The sequence below is a fragment of the Cydia fagiglandana genome, chromosome 25, assembly GCF_963556715.1.
Source record: "Cydia fagiglandana chromosome 25, ilCydFagi1.1, whole genome shotgun sequence".
NCBI classification, from domain to species: domain Eukaryota; kingdom Metazoa; phylum Arthropoda; class Insecta; order Lepidoptera; family Tortricidae; genus Cydia; species Cydia fagiglandana.
Window position 1 is genome coordinate 10,774,313 of NC_085956.1, and position 15,910 is coordinate 10,790,222.

The 15,910-nt window shown below is 36.6% G+C and overlaps 1 protein-coding gene across 1 annotated transcript; it reads right to left on the reverse strand.

Annotated features, from left to right (window-relative positions):
- Positions 1 to 123: 123 nt before the first annotated feature.
- On the reverse strand, positions 124 to 15,593 carry LOC134676860 (uncharacterized). The gene is made up of 3 exons (XM_063535240.1): positions 15,489 to 15,593; positions 4,036 to 4,201; positions 124 to 3,407 (listed from the first exon to the last, which is right to left on the reverse strand). The coding sequence occupies exons 1-3, from the start codon at positions 15,591 to 15,593 to the stop codon at positions 124 to 126; spliced, it is 3,555 nt and encodes a 1,184-aa protein (XP_063391310.1).
- Positions 15,594 to 15,910: the final 317 nt, after the last annotated feature.

The window sequence follows — 15,910 nt, forward strand, 5'->3', positions numbered from 1 at the left end:
AAGATTGTTGTTTGAAGAAATTAGGTTAAAGCTTGTTTTAGAATACCTAAAGACAAAAATATACCAATAAGATGATGTCATTGACTTTAAAACTACATATATCTTTACTTTAGTCACGATAACTTACATATAGACATACATTGATCTATTAACCCCATGTTCCGAAGTTTTCTTTGTCTGTAGTTCCGACCTTTTAGTATATTTCAACCCACTCCTCAATTGCGAAACCATCACAGGGATGTTTATGTCAGCATTTTCCTCAAACTGCAACTGGGACATCCAAGAAGCTATGTAGTCATCTAAGTCATCGTCAATTTGTGTGTCGTGAGGGTGTCCAGCTTTTCTTTCATCGGTTTCTATTATTTTTTGTAACAGTTCTTGAATCTTAATTTTCCTTCCATGTTCTTCTTCGTTATCTTTTGGTGGCACTAGTGGTAGACCCTTAAGCCAGTCATGAATAGTTATATTGTATTTAATTTCCATCTTATATTTAAATATAGAATCATCGTGTGGTAAAGGTATCATTTGTAGAGCCTTTTCGACTTCAACTCGGGAAGCTGTAGGTTTCGCAAGCAACAAATTCTTAACATTATCACCTAGCCGACGACGCCATAATATTTTCTTCAAATAATCTTTTGCCAATAAAGCATCATAATTCTTCATATGCTCTGTAATTATTTTACATAGTTCATCTGTATTTTCCTCATCTTTGCGTAGATTTATAATACGCATATATAGCTGTTCTGCGTAGTGATCTATTTTAAGCTTGTCTTCTTCTTTAATTTCCGCTTCTTTCTGCAGCATATGCGTTGCTATCCGAGTATATATCCAAGAATTGTAATTCATTTTATTTGGATTATTAATTCTCTCAAATTCTATGTTAGCAATATTTCTTGCAAGAATGTGAACGAATTCTATAGTTTCACGCCCGGGTTTGAGTAAAGGATAGTAAAAGGGTATGTTTTTCAGCCAGTCATGTATTTCGCTAGCTATTTCTAGTTCCTTGCGAAACTCATCAGTATTAAAAGCCGCATTACTGCTGTTAATGTATAGCTCTTCCCTTGATGCTTCACTCAATTTGTATAACTCTCTATATAACATTAATTTTAAAACGCCATTTACAACATCATCGTCTATATTGCATCGGCTTATATATTTATCAATAAACTCGTTTAGTTTGTCTTCAGTCTCAATATTTTCATTCCGTACTTGAATCCTTTTTTGATGAACTCTGTCCAGTGTCTCATCGTGAGGCAGTTTTACAATCCTGTCTTTGAGATTTTCTGCTAACCCATCAACATTTCTTTGCATTTGTGGTTTTACTATTTTATTTAGCCATTGCTTTAATTCACTTTTTATTTCATTGTCAGAACTTCTCTTTATAATTTTTTCTTGTAAATTTGTAGCAACTTCTCGCATTAATTTGTTTTTTGTCGGTTTGTCACAAGGTTTATATATGTCAGACGGTTGTTCATTCATCCAAATAGATATATTATCTTCAAGTATATCCATTGTATTAGGTCGGTAAATGGGATCTGCGTCATTTTTTATGTTTTTAATATTTCTGAACTTTATATTTTCCATAGCTTGTCTGTTGCCGTGCTGCGGTTCCAAAAATTCAGATTTATCTAATAGATGATCAGTATCTAAAGCCATAATGCGTCGTCGAAGATCTACGACTTGCGGAGACTCTCCAGTCATAGGTCGTGTAAATAGGTCATATTTCCTTATTCCTTTTAGTATTATGCTATTTATTGCTGCTTCATTTATTCTCGGTCCACCGGGTACTTGTAATTGGACAATTTCTTTTACCATACTATGAACTTCATTTGCCATATCGTCAACAACAGTTTCTTTAAACGCCTGCTCTTCCATTGTCCCAAAAGTTACGTCTGTAGTATCAAGCCATGTTCTAATGATTGCTGATACTTTCTCAATGAAAACTTTTTCTGCTTTGTTGAGTTTCGGAATTTCTTTTCTTCGTACATAGCTTTTAGGTGTTGAGTGAAATGGAGGATTAATCTTTTCTGATAGATCTTGCTCTGATGTTAATACCAGAAATGAGCTAGAAAGACTACGTCCACAATTTTTTGTATAAAGATCTTCATCCAAACAACCTCTTACATTTGTCACCAAAGTTTTGGCCAAACTTGATGATTCAGAATCTGAAAATCCTCCTGATAATTTTAGTATTCGCCGTATTTGTTTATCAACATTACGTTTCTTGCTATGCGAATTTAAATCGTCATAGCTGAACAGAATACTAGTGATTTCACTGATAATTTCATCTTCCGCCTTTTCTCCTAATTGATAATCATTCAAAGATTTATCTCTTGTACATTTGTATTCATCGCTAATTTCACATTTTTCCTCAGAGTCATTTAAAAGTTTTGTTAAATCACCAGCTAATATGTTAACATCTTTGTCATGAGGCAATTGCAAGTAAGGTAATAGTTCTTCTAAAATATTGATAGTTTCTTCTCTCCTAATATGTTTCTCGTCGATCCTGGATTTTAGTATTCGTTTTATTTTCTTTATTAGTTTTTTACTCACGTCGCCCTTTTCAGTGGTATTTAAGAGATAATTCTGTGTCCAATTCATTATTTCATTTTCCAGATTCTCATTCTTTTTTATTTTAAAACTATGCCATTTTTTATTAAATGTCTTTATTAATGTGAACAATCTATCCTCTAGATAGTTTCTAAATGCGTGTTTGTCCTTATAACATTTTGGTTCCCACATAGGCAGGTTACCTAAACATTCTTCAATTTTACGTGCCACTTTATCATAGTAATCTTCATCATTAATAAATATAAATAGATCAGCAATTTCATCCACAAAATCAACAATAATGTGCAGTCGTTGTTGCTTAATCTTCCCAATCGTATTTGGATAAACTGGTATATCATGGAAAAATTCACGAATTACTACGGTTAGCTGATCACGATATTCTTCATTCGTTCGTCTTGGTTGATATTCATGAGTATCACTTTGTTCCATAGGAAAAAAGTTGTTTATAACTTCGTCACTATCATTCAGTACAGTTTCAGTTTTTCGATCACAATAATCATTTCTTCTTAGTTGGTCTTCGCGAGTTTCTTTTTTTTCCACAGGATTGGTTTCAACTTGGTGAGTTTTATTCAGTTTAGATGTTTTATCATGTAAGTGATCGTCTTGTGTCTCAGTTTGAATAGCTTCATTATCGGCGTTACCAGTATAAGTAAGGTCAGTTTGAGCGGCATGTATTTCAGTTCCTTTTTTTAAAAGAGGTTTGAGTTCGTTAAAGGTTAAGCTGGTTTGCACTGAATTGATTCTGGGCTTTCTTTTATTGGGATTCACTCGGCGAGTATTTACTGCTATTGATTCTTTTCTTAGCGCAGACGATGCTTGGTTAATGGTGTGTTTTTCTGAAAGAATAAATAGACAGAGTTAGACCAAGAAAAGTCTGCAACGATTTTGATAGCCCACACAGTGCGAGTGTTATTTATACGTCATAATTTCATAGAAGTTTGATGTTTAAAATAACACTTGCACTGCGTGGGCTATCAAAATCGCTGCAAACTTTTCTAGGTCTAACTCTAAAGCTTCTTCATCAACTATTAAATCAACCGAGTCAGTATCAAGCCGACTGTTTGTCACCGTCGTTGTAAAAAAAAAACCGGGCAAGTGCGAGTCGGACTCGCGCACGAAGGGTTCCGTACCATAATGCAAAAAAAACAAAAACAAAAAAAAGCAAAAAAAAAAAACGGTCACCCATCGAAGTACTGACCCCTCCCGACGTTGCTTAACTTTGGTCAAAAATCACGTTTGTTGTATGGGAGCCCCATTTAAATCTTTATTTTATTCTGTTTTTAGTATTTGTTGTTATAGCGGCAACAGAAATACATCATCTGTGAAAATTTCAACTGTCTAGCTATCACGGTTCGTGAGATACAGCCTGGTGACAGACGGACGGACGGACGGACAGCGAAGTCTTAGTAATAGGGTCCCGTTTTACCCTTTGGGTACGGAACCCTAAAAAGTAATTTAGCTTACCTTGCGGTCTGGCCGTGGTCTGGCTCGTGGAGTCTGGTCTGGTGTGGCTGGTGGACGCTGGTCTGGACTGGCTGGTGGAGGCTGGTCTGGTCTGGCGGGTTTGGGCTGTTATGGCCTGGCTGGTAAGGATTGATCTGGTCGGGCTGGCGAGGGCTCGTCTTGGTGTCTGAAAATAATAATTAATAATTATATACATATATTTTATAGTATCCTACTAGGTAATACAGTCAGCAGCAGAAGTTGCTAAGCGTGTAAAGCCCCCTCCAGACTATGCGCGTGAATCGCGGGCGAAGCCGCGAACGCAAGTGTGGCGTCGATTTCGCAGATTGTTCACGCCAGTGAACGCATATATTTAGTATGGAAACCGCCTTTAGGAACATTACCGTTCAAATTATCGGGTCAAATTAGCACACATACAAAATTACGCCTACATTTAAATAAGACGACGAGTTTACAGAGCCTGTAATCAAAGCTGGTAAACAAAATAATAGTCATCTTTATTACACTAATGGTACATAGCTAAGTGTAGATAAAATGCATATAATGTCAATAACTACCAATCAGCGACATTAATCCGCTAATAACCTTCTTGCTGTACGTACTGGCCGCTGAGAGTTTGCGGTTCATATTTGATTAGAATATGACTTGGACAGGGATAGGTTTATGCCATACATTGAAGAACCAGTCAAATAATTCACGTATAATAATTTAATGCAGATTAAAAGATAACTAGTTAAAATGTTGTTATGAAATGACAGACTAACTCAATATAAGTAAATATATCATTGTTGTATAAATGTATTCCGCTATAATAAGTATTTTGTATATTTTATTATCAATTTGTATGGCAGTGCGAAGTCACGTTCAGGTATAGTCTGTCCGTTTTTCTAAGATCAAGTACGCCATTGTAAATGTATGGTAAACTTGATCTTAGAATTCGGACTGGCTATACACGAATCGGGTCAAAAATATTTGAATAGGCGGAGTCACAATAAATCCCCACTTTCAGTTCCAATGGAATTATTTTATATGTACGAGTATATAGCCGGTTAAGCAAGTTTGTCAGTAAAAAAAGGTGCAAAATTTAAATTTTGTATGGGACCACACCCGTTCGCCCGCTTACATTTTCTAAATTTGCTGCTCTTTTCTACTGACGGAAATGGCTTGAGAGAGAACCTACATATATGTGACGGTAGAGGGTGGATTCGAATGATCAACATTTTCAGATAATATCTGTATTTGTTAAATTAATTCAGTGGAAGTGTATCTACATATAGGAGACCGGGTATATGATTATCTCACGAGTTATATCTCATGAATAGAACATATTCTAGATATCTTTCCAGGCATCCAATTAATTTCATGTCTCTCTAATTGGACAGCTTTTTTCCATAGTTCTCTGCGAATAGCATCTTGTGGGAATCTGAATGGAAAGTAATGTAAAATGATAATATCAAATTTGATTATTAATTTGAAATAATTAGGTAGTTTTTTTACAGCTCCATCTCGTGAAATAAAAAAGGAAAATACAAATCTGTAAGAAATAATTCATTACTACATTTATAATTATATAGAAAATACCTAAACCAAGTACAAGTTAATAAAATAGTCTACTTCATTTGGCATAACACCATCCCTATTATCCTCGCAATTTAAAAAGTCGTATGTTGTTATGAAAGTCGTATGCAGTTGTTACGTTTTAGCTTAGCACGGTAGTATTGAAAACAAATCGTCATGTTTATTCCAAATTTTACTGAAGTTATCTGTTTACTACAAGTGAAAAGTGATTCCACTATCCTTGGTATGAACTAAAATAACTTCTGCACCACTTCACGACACATGAAGACATTTTTAATTACAAAAAAACGTTGTTTTTATAAATCAATTTAGCCATCCGTCACTGACTGTCATCTCGGACGAACTGAAGTTGCGAATCGAATAGTTTGTAAGCACCGCCTACAATCGAATAGTTTACGTTGGGTCATAACTGAGCGGACAGAATACTTCCATGTATAACAGTTCGCTGGTACACGCCTTCGCGCCTTGTTCTCCGTTTTTTGTCGGTATTTCGGCCCGCGTCAAAGGAGACGCGAAGCGCGAACTTGCAAGACTCCACATTACACACTATTTTGGCTCTTCTGTGGCAAGATAATTATACGAGTATTATGATTATATTATATTAAGCAGCTATATTTTACGGTTTCACAAGAAAACAAAATGGAAAAACAGCTAAATCACGTATGATGCCATAGATAACTAACAGTTAAACTCGATCAGCTGATGCTTTTCCGCCATCTTGCCGCAAACCAAACTGCGAAATCACCGTGAAGTGTGCGAGTGTGGAGTCATACGTCAACTTCGCGATATGTTCGCTCCGCGACGTCGCGGCGCGATTCACGCACATAGTCTGGAGGGGGCTTTAGGTGTTCAAAATGATCTTGACGTGAATAAGAGCGTGTCAAGTGAATTTTGAACACCTCGCCCGCTTAGCAACTTCTGCTGCTGACTGTACCTATAGAAATAACCCAAAAATCTCAAAATTATATGATGGTATTTAAAAAAAATTGTTCATATGAAATTCATATGAAAACGAGTACATATACATATGTAGTGACAGTGACGTCACGGTCAACTCACCTACTTTTTAGGATTCCTTTATACCTCATAAGGAAAAAACGGAACCCTTATCCTTATAGGATCATTCCGATCACTCGTGCGTCTGTCTGTCTGTCCGTCTGTCACAGCCTATTTTCTCGGAAACTACTGTACCAATTAAGTTAAAATTTGGTACATATATTTTTTTTATAATTTTAAAATACATAGATACAAATTTATTTTAGAAAACACCCAAAAAAATACCATTCCCCGCCTGTATCTCTAAAACGGATAATTTAATCAGATTGGCGAAAAATTGACTAATCTGGATACGCCTTTACCTGAGCTCCTTCGGACCGGAACGCAGGGCAGCTCAAGCGATGACGGTCTAGTCTCTCCTTTATCTTGGAACACAGGTGCGATCTGCAGGACTGATGGAACACAATACAAGTATTTAAGTCTGTGCACACCGGCTACGTGAACGTGCGCGTGCGGCGTTGTAGTATACAGATCCTTATGAGAGACGGCACACCGCTTGCGTGACGTTTGCGTGTGCAGCTCCAACATTTTAACGCACGCACGTCACGCACACGCAAGCCGGTGTGCACAGGCCTTTAAACGTGACGACCGGTCAAGCCTAGTGCGTAATAGTGACCCTGCCTGCGAAGCCGATTCGAATCCCAGTAAGGGCATTTATTTGTGTGATGAACACTAATATTTGTTCCTGAGTCATGGGTGTTTTCTATGTATATAAGTATATATGTATTCATCTATATAGGTATGTATATCGTCACCTAGTACAAGCTTTGCTGCTTAGTTTGGGGCTAGTTTAATCTGTGTAAGATGTCCCCTAATATAAAAAAAATTAAAAACGATAGAATAAAGTGTATTCGAAATAATGTATGCTGTTTTTTCATTTAAATTTTACTACTACCTTCAGTGTTAGTTTGCCGTGCTATTTTTGGGACAACCTGTATATCTATATGTAGGAAATTGTATACAGATTATTTACATAAAAACAATAAAAAGGGACCTTTAAATCCCGCCCGTTAGCTTCTCCCCCACCCTCCGGTACTTTTAGTATGTTGTTTAAAGCTTGAACACGCCAAAACGTGGGCACACATTTTTGCTTATACATTTTGGAAAGGGTGGTTAAATTTTATTACTTTACTTAAATTAAAATCGCTATAGTATGAGGAATATATGATACCACAATAGTTGTCAATTGTATGATTCGTTTTCATGATAACGAGCTTTAAACAATAACTGAGCGAAATCACTTTGCACCAATAGAATTGGAAAAGTCGATTAGGCTAAAGAACCTTGTGAAAATGTTAATATATCGAGGATCGATTAGTTTTTGTGTTTTTGAAATGTTGCGGAGACGTCAATGAATGGAAAGACAACCAGTAGCTCTACTATGAGTTCCGTGAATGACAGTCGATAGTGAGAAAGTTAAGGAAAATGTATGGAGTAATTGTACAGTGCCTCTACCGGTCACGAAAAGAACTAAAAATTTCAATTTGTACCATGAGTTACAAACGTTTTTACGCGAGTTTTCCATACTTGCCTAACTTCACACCTAAAACGCTCTCTTTCTAATTATATAATGAAAACTGAGCCAGAATTATTCTGCGTAAATACTTTACGCGAGTAAACGTGACAGATGTTATGGAAAAATGCGTGCGTTTCCAACGTGACATTTCTGTCAACTTTTAAACACAACAAATACGCAGATTTTTCACGAATATTAATGCAATTTTCAACGTAATATGTATAAATTTATAACAGTATGTGAACTTCAAGCAAAACTTTAAGGGATAAATAAATTAATAGTTCGATAAAACTTTGATTTAGTACAAAGGTAATGAGTTATACTTGACATCAAATTTTCCTATTTCTACTGCTACATTTGCGAAAATCACATTGCTTACGAGCAGTTTTTGGTTTTAGGCAAGAAGCTGATTGAAAACAACATTTCCATGAAAACCCGGATTGCATCATGTATGCATGCGTATGCATGTAGAAGTTACATAATATGTATTAAGAATTAAGGCTCAATACAAGGAGCGGTACATAGACATGTTGCTGTTTTTGTTGCTCGGTGCACATAACACATAGTAAGAACATACCGCAAGACCTATTATAATATTTACACAAGAATTGCTACGTATTTTATTAAGCATTATTATCTTAAATAAAATAAAACATACAAATGTTCTGTGAGTTTATTTATTTTTCTTTAAGTACTAAGTAAGTATTATTTTAATTTCCGTTGTTCAAATTATTGTGTTTGGTACCTAGGTAATCGTTTTTCATGTAAACTTGGTAACAGGAAATATAAAACTTTCTTCAAAAACTTTTGCTGGTGGTTCAGAATCTGAAAATTTAAATAAGATTTAAACACATTTATTGCAAAAACCCGCTGCGAGGGTTCATTTTGTATTGGAAATGGGGCGCTTGGCACTGAAATATACTCGAGATCATATAGGTACTATAAAATTAAGATCGCTATTAAGATCGTAGGGTCTGTGCGGAAAGAGAAGAGTCGTAGGTATAATGTATGGGCTCCCCTGAATTTCACGACTCTTCTCTTTCCGCACACTCTATTAGATAATGTTACTTAGCAGTAGGAGACGGCCGTTGTCATGATGCGGACTGAAGCGGACCATTATAATACATACCTATTTTAATATTTTAAGATTTATTCTCATGTGTGTACTATTTTCGTCATTGGTAATAAATATGTAGCCAAAAGTAGCCTGTATAATCGCGCCGTATACTTTGCTTCCTATTTTTTAACACGCAAAGTCATAATTTTAACTCGATTATTAATGATGTTTACGTAATTATCATATTTTGCAATTTTTGTCTTGAATACAATATATTTTAATTTATACATTGTTTACTAACATTGATGTGTTTATTATTTTCGTAACTATGGCAACGTCAAATCTTTAAAAAATTGTAGAATGAAGGTTGAGTCAGTAACATAGTGACAAAATTGGTCTTAGAGCATTTAATAACTGGAGTGGCCATCGAGTGCTTCCTGTTAGGATTTAGGATTAGGGTTCCAAGCAGGAAAGAAAAGCTTGTTTTAACACCATATAGGTAATGTTTATTAATCTCAAGCAAGACTACATAGTAATGGCGTCTCATACGAGAAGAAAGAACACCTACATTTGTTTTATATTGACAACCGAATAAATTAAATATCATAGTCGTAGTAGTCTCGAAACAAATACTCTTTATTTTTTTGTTGACATTATTACGTACCCCTCTGCCGAAAAACTTGCACAATTGTGCAAACTTTTGTATAGACTGACATGGCTATTTGTACGTTACGTACAAATCATGTAGAAATAGCAATACATTTGACGTCCCCTCCCCCGCAAAAATCGGCAGACTGTTTTGTAAAGAAAATGACAGCGATGACATCTCCCTTCTAAATGCTCTTAGTGGATGGTAGAGGTAAGGAATACTCCATAAAAAAAAGTGATAATGAAAAAGTGTCCGTCAATAACCTTAAGAGGGAAGTATACTACGTAATCGTCCATACAAAAAGAGAAAACGTTTTTCCACTTGTAAATACGAGTATCTTCCATTCTCCATGATTTTTAGTACGGTATTGATACAATCAAAAACTAGGTTTATGGGTTTTCTTTTTTTCGGTACTCTGGAGAGATTTAGAAAAATTATAATAGCTGACAGCGTGCCCAGTTTTTGCAAATATTCTCCCATAAAGGAGTTTTCTCATAAAGTCATAAAGGATTCTCCTTACCTCTACCCTCCATATTCACGCTACCATCAGTATATGTAACATTACTTTCTGTGCATCTCACTTGCACTAATATGCGAGAGCGAGATGCATAGATAGTAAATTACGTAGACGTGAGAAAATGTGTCAATTTTGTTATTTAGTTCTTTAGGTGAATCCCAGAGGCGCTGTATAAAACTCTGATATAACTCTTGCTCTGTTTTTTAGTATACTTAGAAAGGGACAGCATCGTTTGGAGTGGAGTGAAGTTAGGTACATAAGACCGTAAAGAAACGTAAAACGTGACTCACAGCACGTTTATTCACTGAAAGTAAGTGAAAAATACTCTGCCAACTGATGGTAGAGGCACAGAAAGCAGAATAACACGAGATACAAATGAGAAAAAAAAAAGAAACTAGGAAAATACAGCGTTCTTACATAAAGACCGAAACCAAATTTTTCTTATGTTGCAAAAAACGTACAAATATCTCAAATTTATGTACAAAAAGAGAAGTCAAGTTAAATTAAGAGCTAGCAAGAGCTTATCTGCTCCCAAAATAGTGGTGCTAAATGAAATTTGTATGCAAAATGTAGGATATTAAAACGTTTGATCATTTTTAACGTATTTGAGCGTGTTAGGTGTTAGACGATGGTTCTATAGAAATACATACTTCAAGCAATACACAAAATAAAAAGTTTGACTTGTATGAGTTGCTAATACATTCCCGAAGATTGCAAGATAAAAATAATGCTAAGTATCCCCATTATTTATTGGTTGAGCCAGCTACTTGTGATTGCATCAAGCGACGCCGTTAATTGATTCGCATAAGGGACATTGACTATAGAAATGTACCTATGCAAGAAACATTTGCGAAAATGACCTAAACCTATTTTAAAGAAGCCACAGCTCACAGTTACTATTTTGGTAGCATTCATCGTGTTGTCATTACACTATAACAGTGACGAAGGGGTATTAACATGATGGACATGCTGACAATGCCAAAAGGGTACTTTTGGCGGATGGTAATAAATGAAGGCGGATGGCAATGGACTGGGCCCATATCAATGAATATTTGAAAAAGACACCCGTTAAAGTTATATTATCAACTTATCCGCAAATAACTCTGGCTTGGACTACTTAAGCATACAGTAATCATGTCGTGCAAAGTGCCTGTGTCCTGGTCATCACGAAGTCTGTGACATGTCAAATCCTGAGGCTGAAATGATAGTCTAGTATATTAGCATGATAAACTATAATATTTTCAATTATATTCAATATATATTTCGCTCCATTAGACCTTTATTTTCTATTTATTTGTAATTTTATGTGCCCACGTTTTGGCGTGTTCAAGCTTTAATACACCATTCCCTGCAACTATGGCAAAATATGTGACTACACAATTATTTCCCCCGTTTTTCCTTCGTTTGGTGGCCTAATACATATTTTTAATGGCGCAGTCGGTAGGATCGTATTCCCAATATGTTTTTAGGGTTCCGTACCCAAAGGGTAAAACGGGACCCTATTACTAAGACTTCGCTGTCCGTCCGTCCGTCCGTCCGTCCGTCTGTCACCAGGCTGTATCTCACGAACCGTGATAGCTCGACAGTTGAAATTTTCACAGATGATGTATTTCTGTTGCCGCTATAACAACAAATACTAAAAACAGAATAAAATAAAGATTTAAATGGGGCTCCCATACAACAAACGTGATTTTTGACCAAAGTTAAGCAACGTCGGGAGGGGTCAGTACTTGGATGGGTGACCGTTTTCTTTTTGCTTTTTTTTGTTTTTTTTTTGCATTATGGTACGGAACCCTTCGTGCGCGAGTCCGACTCGCACTTGCCCGGTTTTTATAATCCCATTTTTTATTTAAGAGTCTTAAGAGTCTTAAGAGCCCATCAACGTGCACACTAGCGCCACTGCTAAATAATCGTCGATAATTATTTAAATTTAACGATAGGTATTTAAAAGAAGCGCTGGTGGCCTAGCGGTAAGAGCGTGCGACTTGCAAACCGGAGGTCGCGGGTTCAAACCCCGGCTCGTACCAATGAGTTTTTCGGAACTTATGTACGAAATATCATTTGATATTTACTAGTCGCTTTTCGGTGAAGGAAAACATCGTGAGGAAACCGGACTAATCCCAATAAGGCCCAGTTTCCCCTCTGGGTTGGAAGGTCAGATCTGACTTCCAACCCAGAGGGGAAACTGGAACGAACAAACTGAAACAAACGAACGAACGCACTAGTTTTTACGAAAGCGACTGCCATCTATATAAATGGCAGTCGCTTTCGTAAAAACTAGTGCCTACTTCAAATCATGGGATTAGTTGTCAAGTGGACCCCAGGCTCCTATGTGAGCCGTGGCAAAATGCCGGGATAACGCGAGGAAGAAGAAATAGGTATTTAAAAATGGGGGCCGCTGCGTTCTGTATTCTTTATTTCATTGTAGTCATGTTCATAATAAATTAAGGTGTTACAAGTATGAAGCGGTAGGTACATGACACCCAAAATACCTACACTTTGAATTACAAAAATAAACTTAATCCGGGGACAAGGAGAGTTAACTAATAGGAACAAATTGCCTTTTGCAATTTCTATTAGTTCTTGCAATTTTTATTATCTGTTTGTTGAAATTATATTTGGGATTACTGAGCTGTTTGTAGAAATAAATAAACTTTACAGAAATAGTGAAACGTCCATAATTTTTACTAAAACTTCATTTTTTCCCCCAGTACAGAACTGTTTTTTTCATTCCTGGTGATGATTTTTCTCTCAGTGTATGTACATTAATTTAACTTATTTTATATTAGGTATATTGCGAATGTGTCCGGCAGGTAAATAAGTTTCATTTAATTATAACATCGTGGCACTCTTTGGGGGAGGCCTATGTCCAGCAGTGGACGTCCTCTGGCTGATATGATGATGATGATGATGAATTATAGCATTGTATCATAGTATCAGAAACATCATTGTGTATTTAGTACCTTTTGAATACATCAAACTAGTCGTTTTGTTGCTGGATTCGTCGATCTAGGAACTCTCAAAACAAAAATGGCCGTTTTAACTTTGGACGCATTAGGCCAAGCGCGCACCACGATTTTTTGTCGCGCGATAATTTAGTCGCAGAAATGTAACGTATGAGTTTATATGGCAGTGCGCGCATATGCGACAAAAAAATCGCAGCGATTTTAAAATTGTGATTTGTCACATTTTTCCGCGACTGCTCGCGACGCGATTGTCGCAAAGTGAATTGCAGCATACGGAGTTGTAAGGCCCCGCGCGCACTGCGATAATAAAATCGCACCCGGACCTCAGTCGGCATATCGCTCCCCAGGCGTCAACATGTCGGAACCTGCTGCTGAAGACGCTAGATGTTGACCATTTAATTATGGAAATAGAAGGAGATCACCTTTGTGGTATAAATACTCAAAGTCATACAGCGATCACATATTAAAGACAACGTTTCATGACAAACGACTGGTACGAAATCCATGTTGAGAATGAACAAATCGTCGACTTTTTCGTCGCAGTGCGCGCAGTGAATTTTCTGCGATATATTACAGCGCGATTCTAAAATCGTGTCGCAAAAACTAAAATCGTGGTGCGCGCTTAGGCTTAGATCGACGAATCCAGCAACATAAAAACCAGTTTGATCTATAATTCAAAAACACAATACAGTATGTAGTGTCCGACCGAAACATGTTTTTTTGCCGAAACCGAAACCGAATGTTCGGCTTTGGCCCCAGTTTCGGCCGAAACCGAAACCGAAACCGAACCTTTTGTTGACTTGTGAAAACCGTTGAAAATATGTCACAAAACCGCTTTTTAGAGGAGAGGCCAATTCGTAGAAATTACCTTATTTACAATTTTCGTAGGACCGAAAAGGATTATACCGGGTTGGACTAAAGCAAAGGGGTTGCAGCACTTAGAAAAAAAATCATCAGAGTGATGTTATTATGATACCTATTTTTCATGATGTTATCCTAGAGAATACGCTAAAATAAGCATCAGCAAGCACCATTTTTTATTTTAGAGAAAAGTTATTCATACAAAACATGCTTATTTTAGCGTATTCTCTACGATAACACAATAAAAAATAGATGTTATAATGACACAACTGGAAATTTGTACTGTTCTAGATTTTTCCCAACTTTCGGTTCAAATATCTTGGCCATTTTCGATTTTAGAGAAAAGTTTTTCCTACGAAACATGCTTATTTTAGCGTTTTGATTGATTTTTTTCTGTCTTTTACGATTCCTATATATTTTGCAGTTTTGGTCAAAAAATTCTGATTTTTTGTGCACCCCGTTTGCTTTAGGCCGGCCCTAAAATACATACCAAGTGACTGTGAATATCCTCTATATAATGTTCAAAAATAATTAGCCAGAAATATTAAAAAATAAGAGAATTAGGTACTTGTTAGACTATGTTATTACATTTGTAATTTACTCACAAAGCCCTTACATTTGGTACCCCACATGGTATGTTTAAAAGAAAATAGTTTACAATTTTGTACTGCCGACTTTATAACGTCATAGAAACACATTCTACCACTTTATGAAGCGACAACATGCATTTGATAATCAGTAGACCATGCTGATTCCAACAATACCACTTGTCGGTATAAACCTTTTTAGTCCTACGAAAGTTGCTATTCTTCAACTTGGCCACTCCACTAGTTATACACATTAAGACTGCGTCGCCCGTCCAGTGACGCCTTGATTAGGGGAATTGTATTTTATAATAAATCAATTAATTTATTATGTATACATAAATCAGTATATTAATATTGTTGTCCTACTTGTTCCCCAACTTTAGATCTTTGTCACATGTTTAGTTTCATAGTACGAAGTACCAATTCGTAAGTTTCGGCCCGGCCGAAAGGTTCGGCCGTTTTTTGGCCGAAACCGAAACTACAGCCGAAACATGATTTTTTGGCCGAAACTGGCCGAAACCGAAACCGAAACCGAACCTTCGGTCGGACACTAACAGTATGTAGTTAAATTTAAATAATCACGATTATTTAGCAGTGGCGCTAGTGTGCACGTTGATGGGCTCTATTTGACAGTTTGTCATATATGTATTATAATTGTTATGTTACCGCATGTTTCCCACATTCGAAGAGTTCCCTGTAAACTTTGTAGCTCCATCTCTCGCCCTTGTCCTCGCAACGACACGAGTAGCTGCTCTTGTGCTTGGCGGCCATCTTGTTTTTCTGAATCATGAAACAACAGCCATTGATTATTTTATGGGAGCGGTTACCTCCCGTATTAACCACGTGGTATAGCAACAATGCCGGAGAGTAGGTATGAGTGTTTGCCTGCACTATGTATTACTAGCTGTTGCCTGCGACTTCGTCCGCGTGGACTCTTATCTTGAACATTTTACATCTTGACTGCCTATAATTTTAATCGATGGTAAATATCAAATGATATTTCGTACATAAGTTCCAAAAAACTTATAGTTTCGAGCCGGGGTTTGAACCTGCGACCTCCGGATTGCAAGTCGCAAGCTCTTACCGCT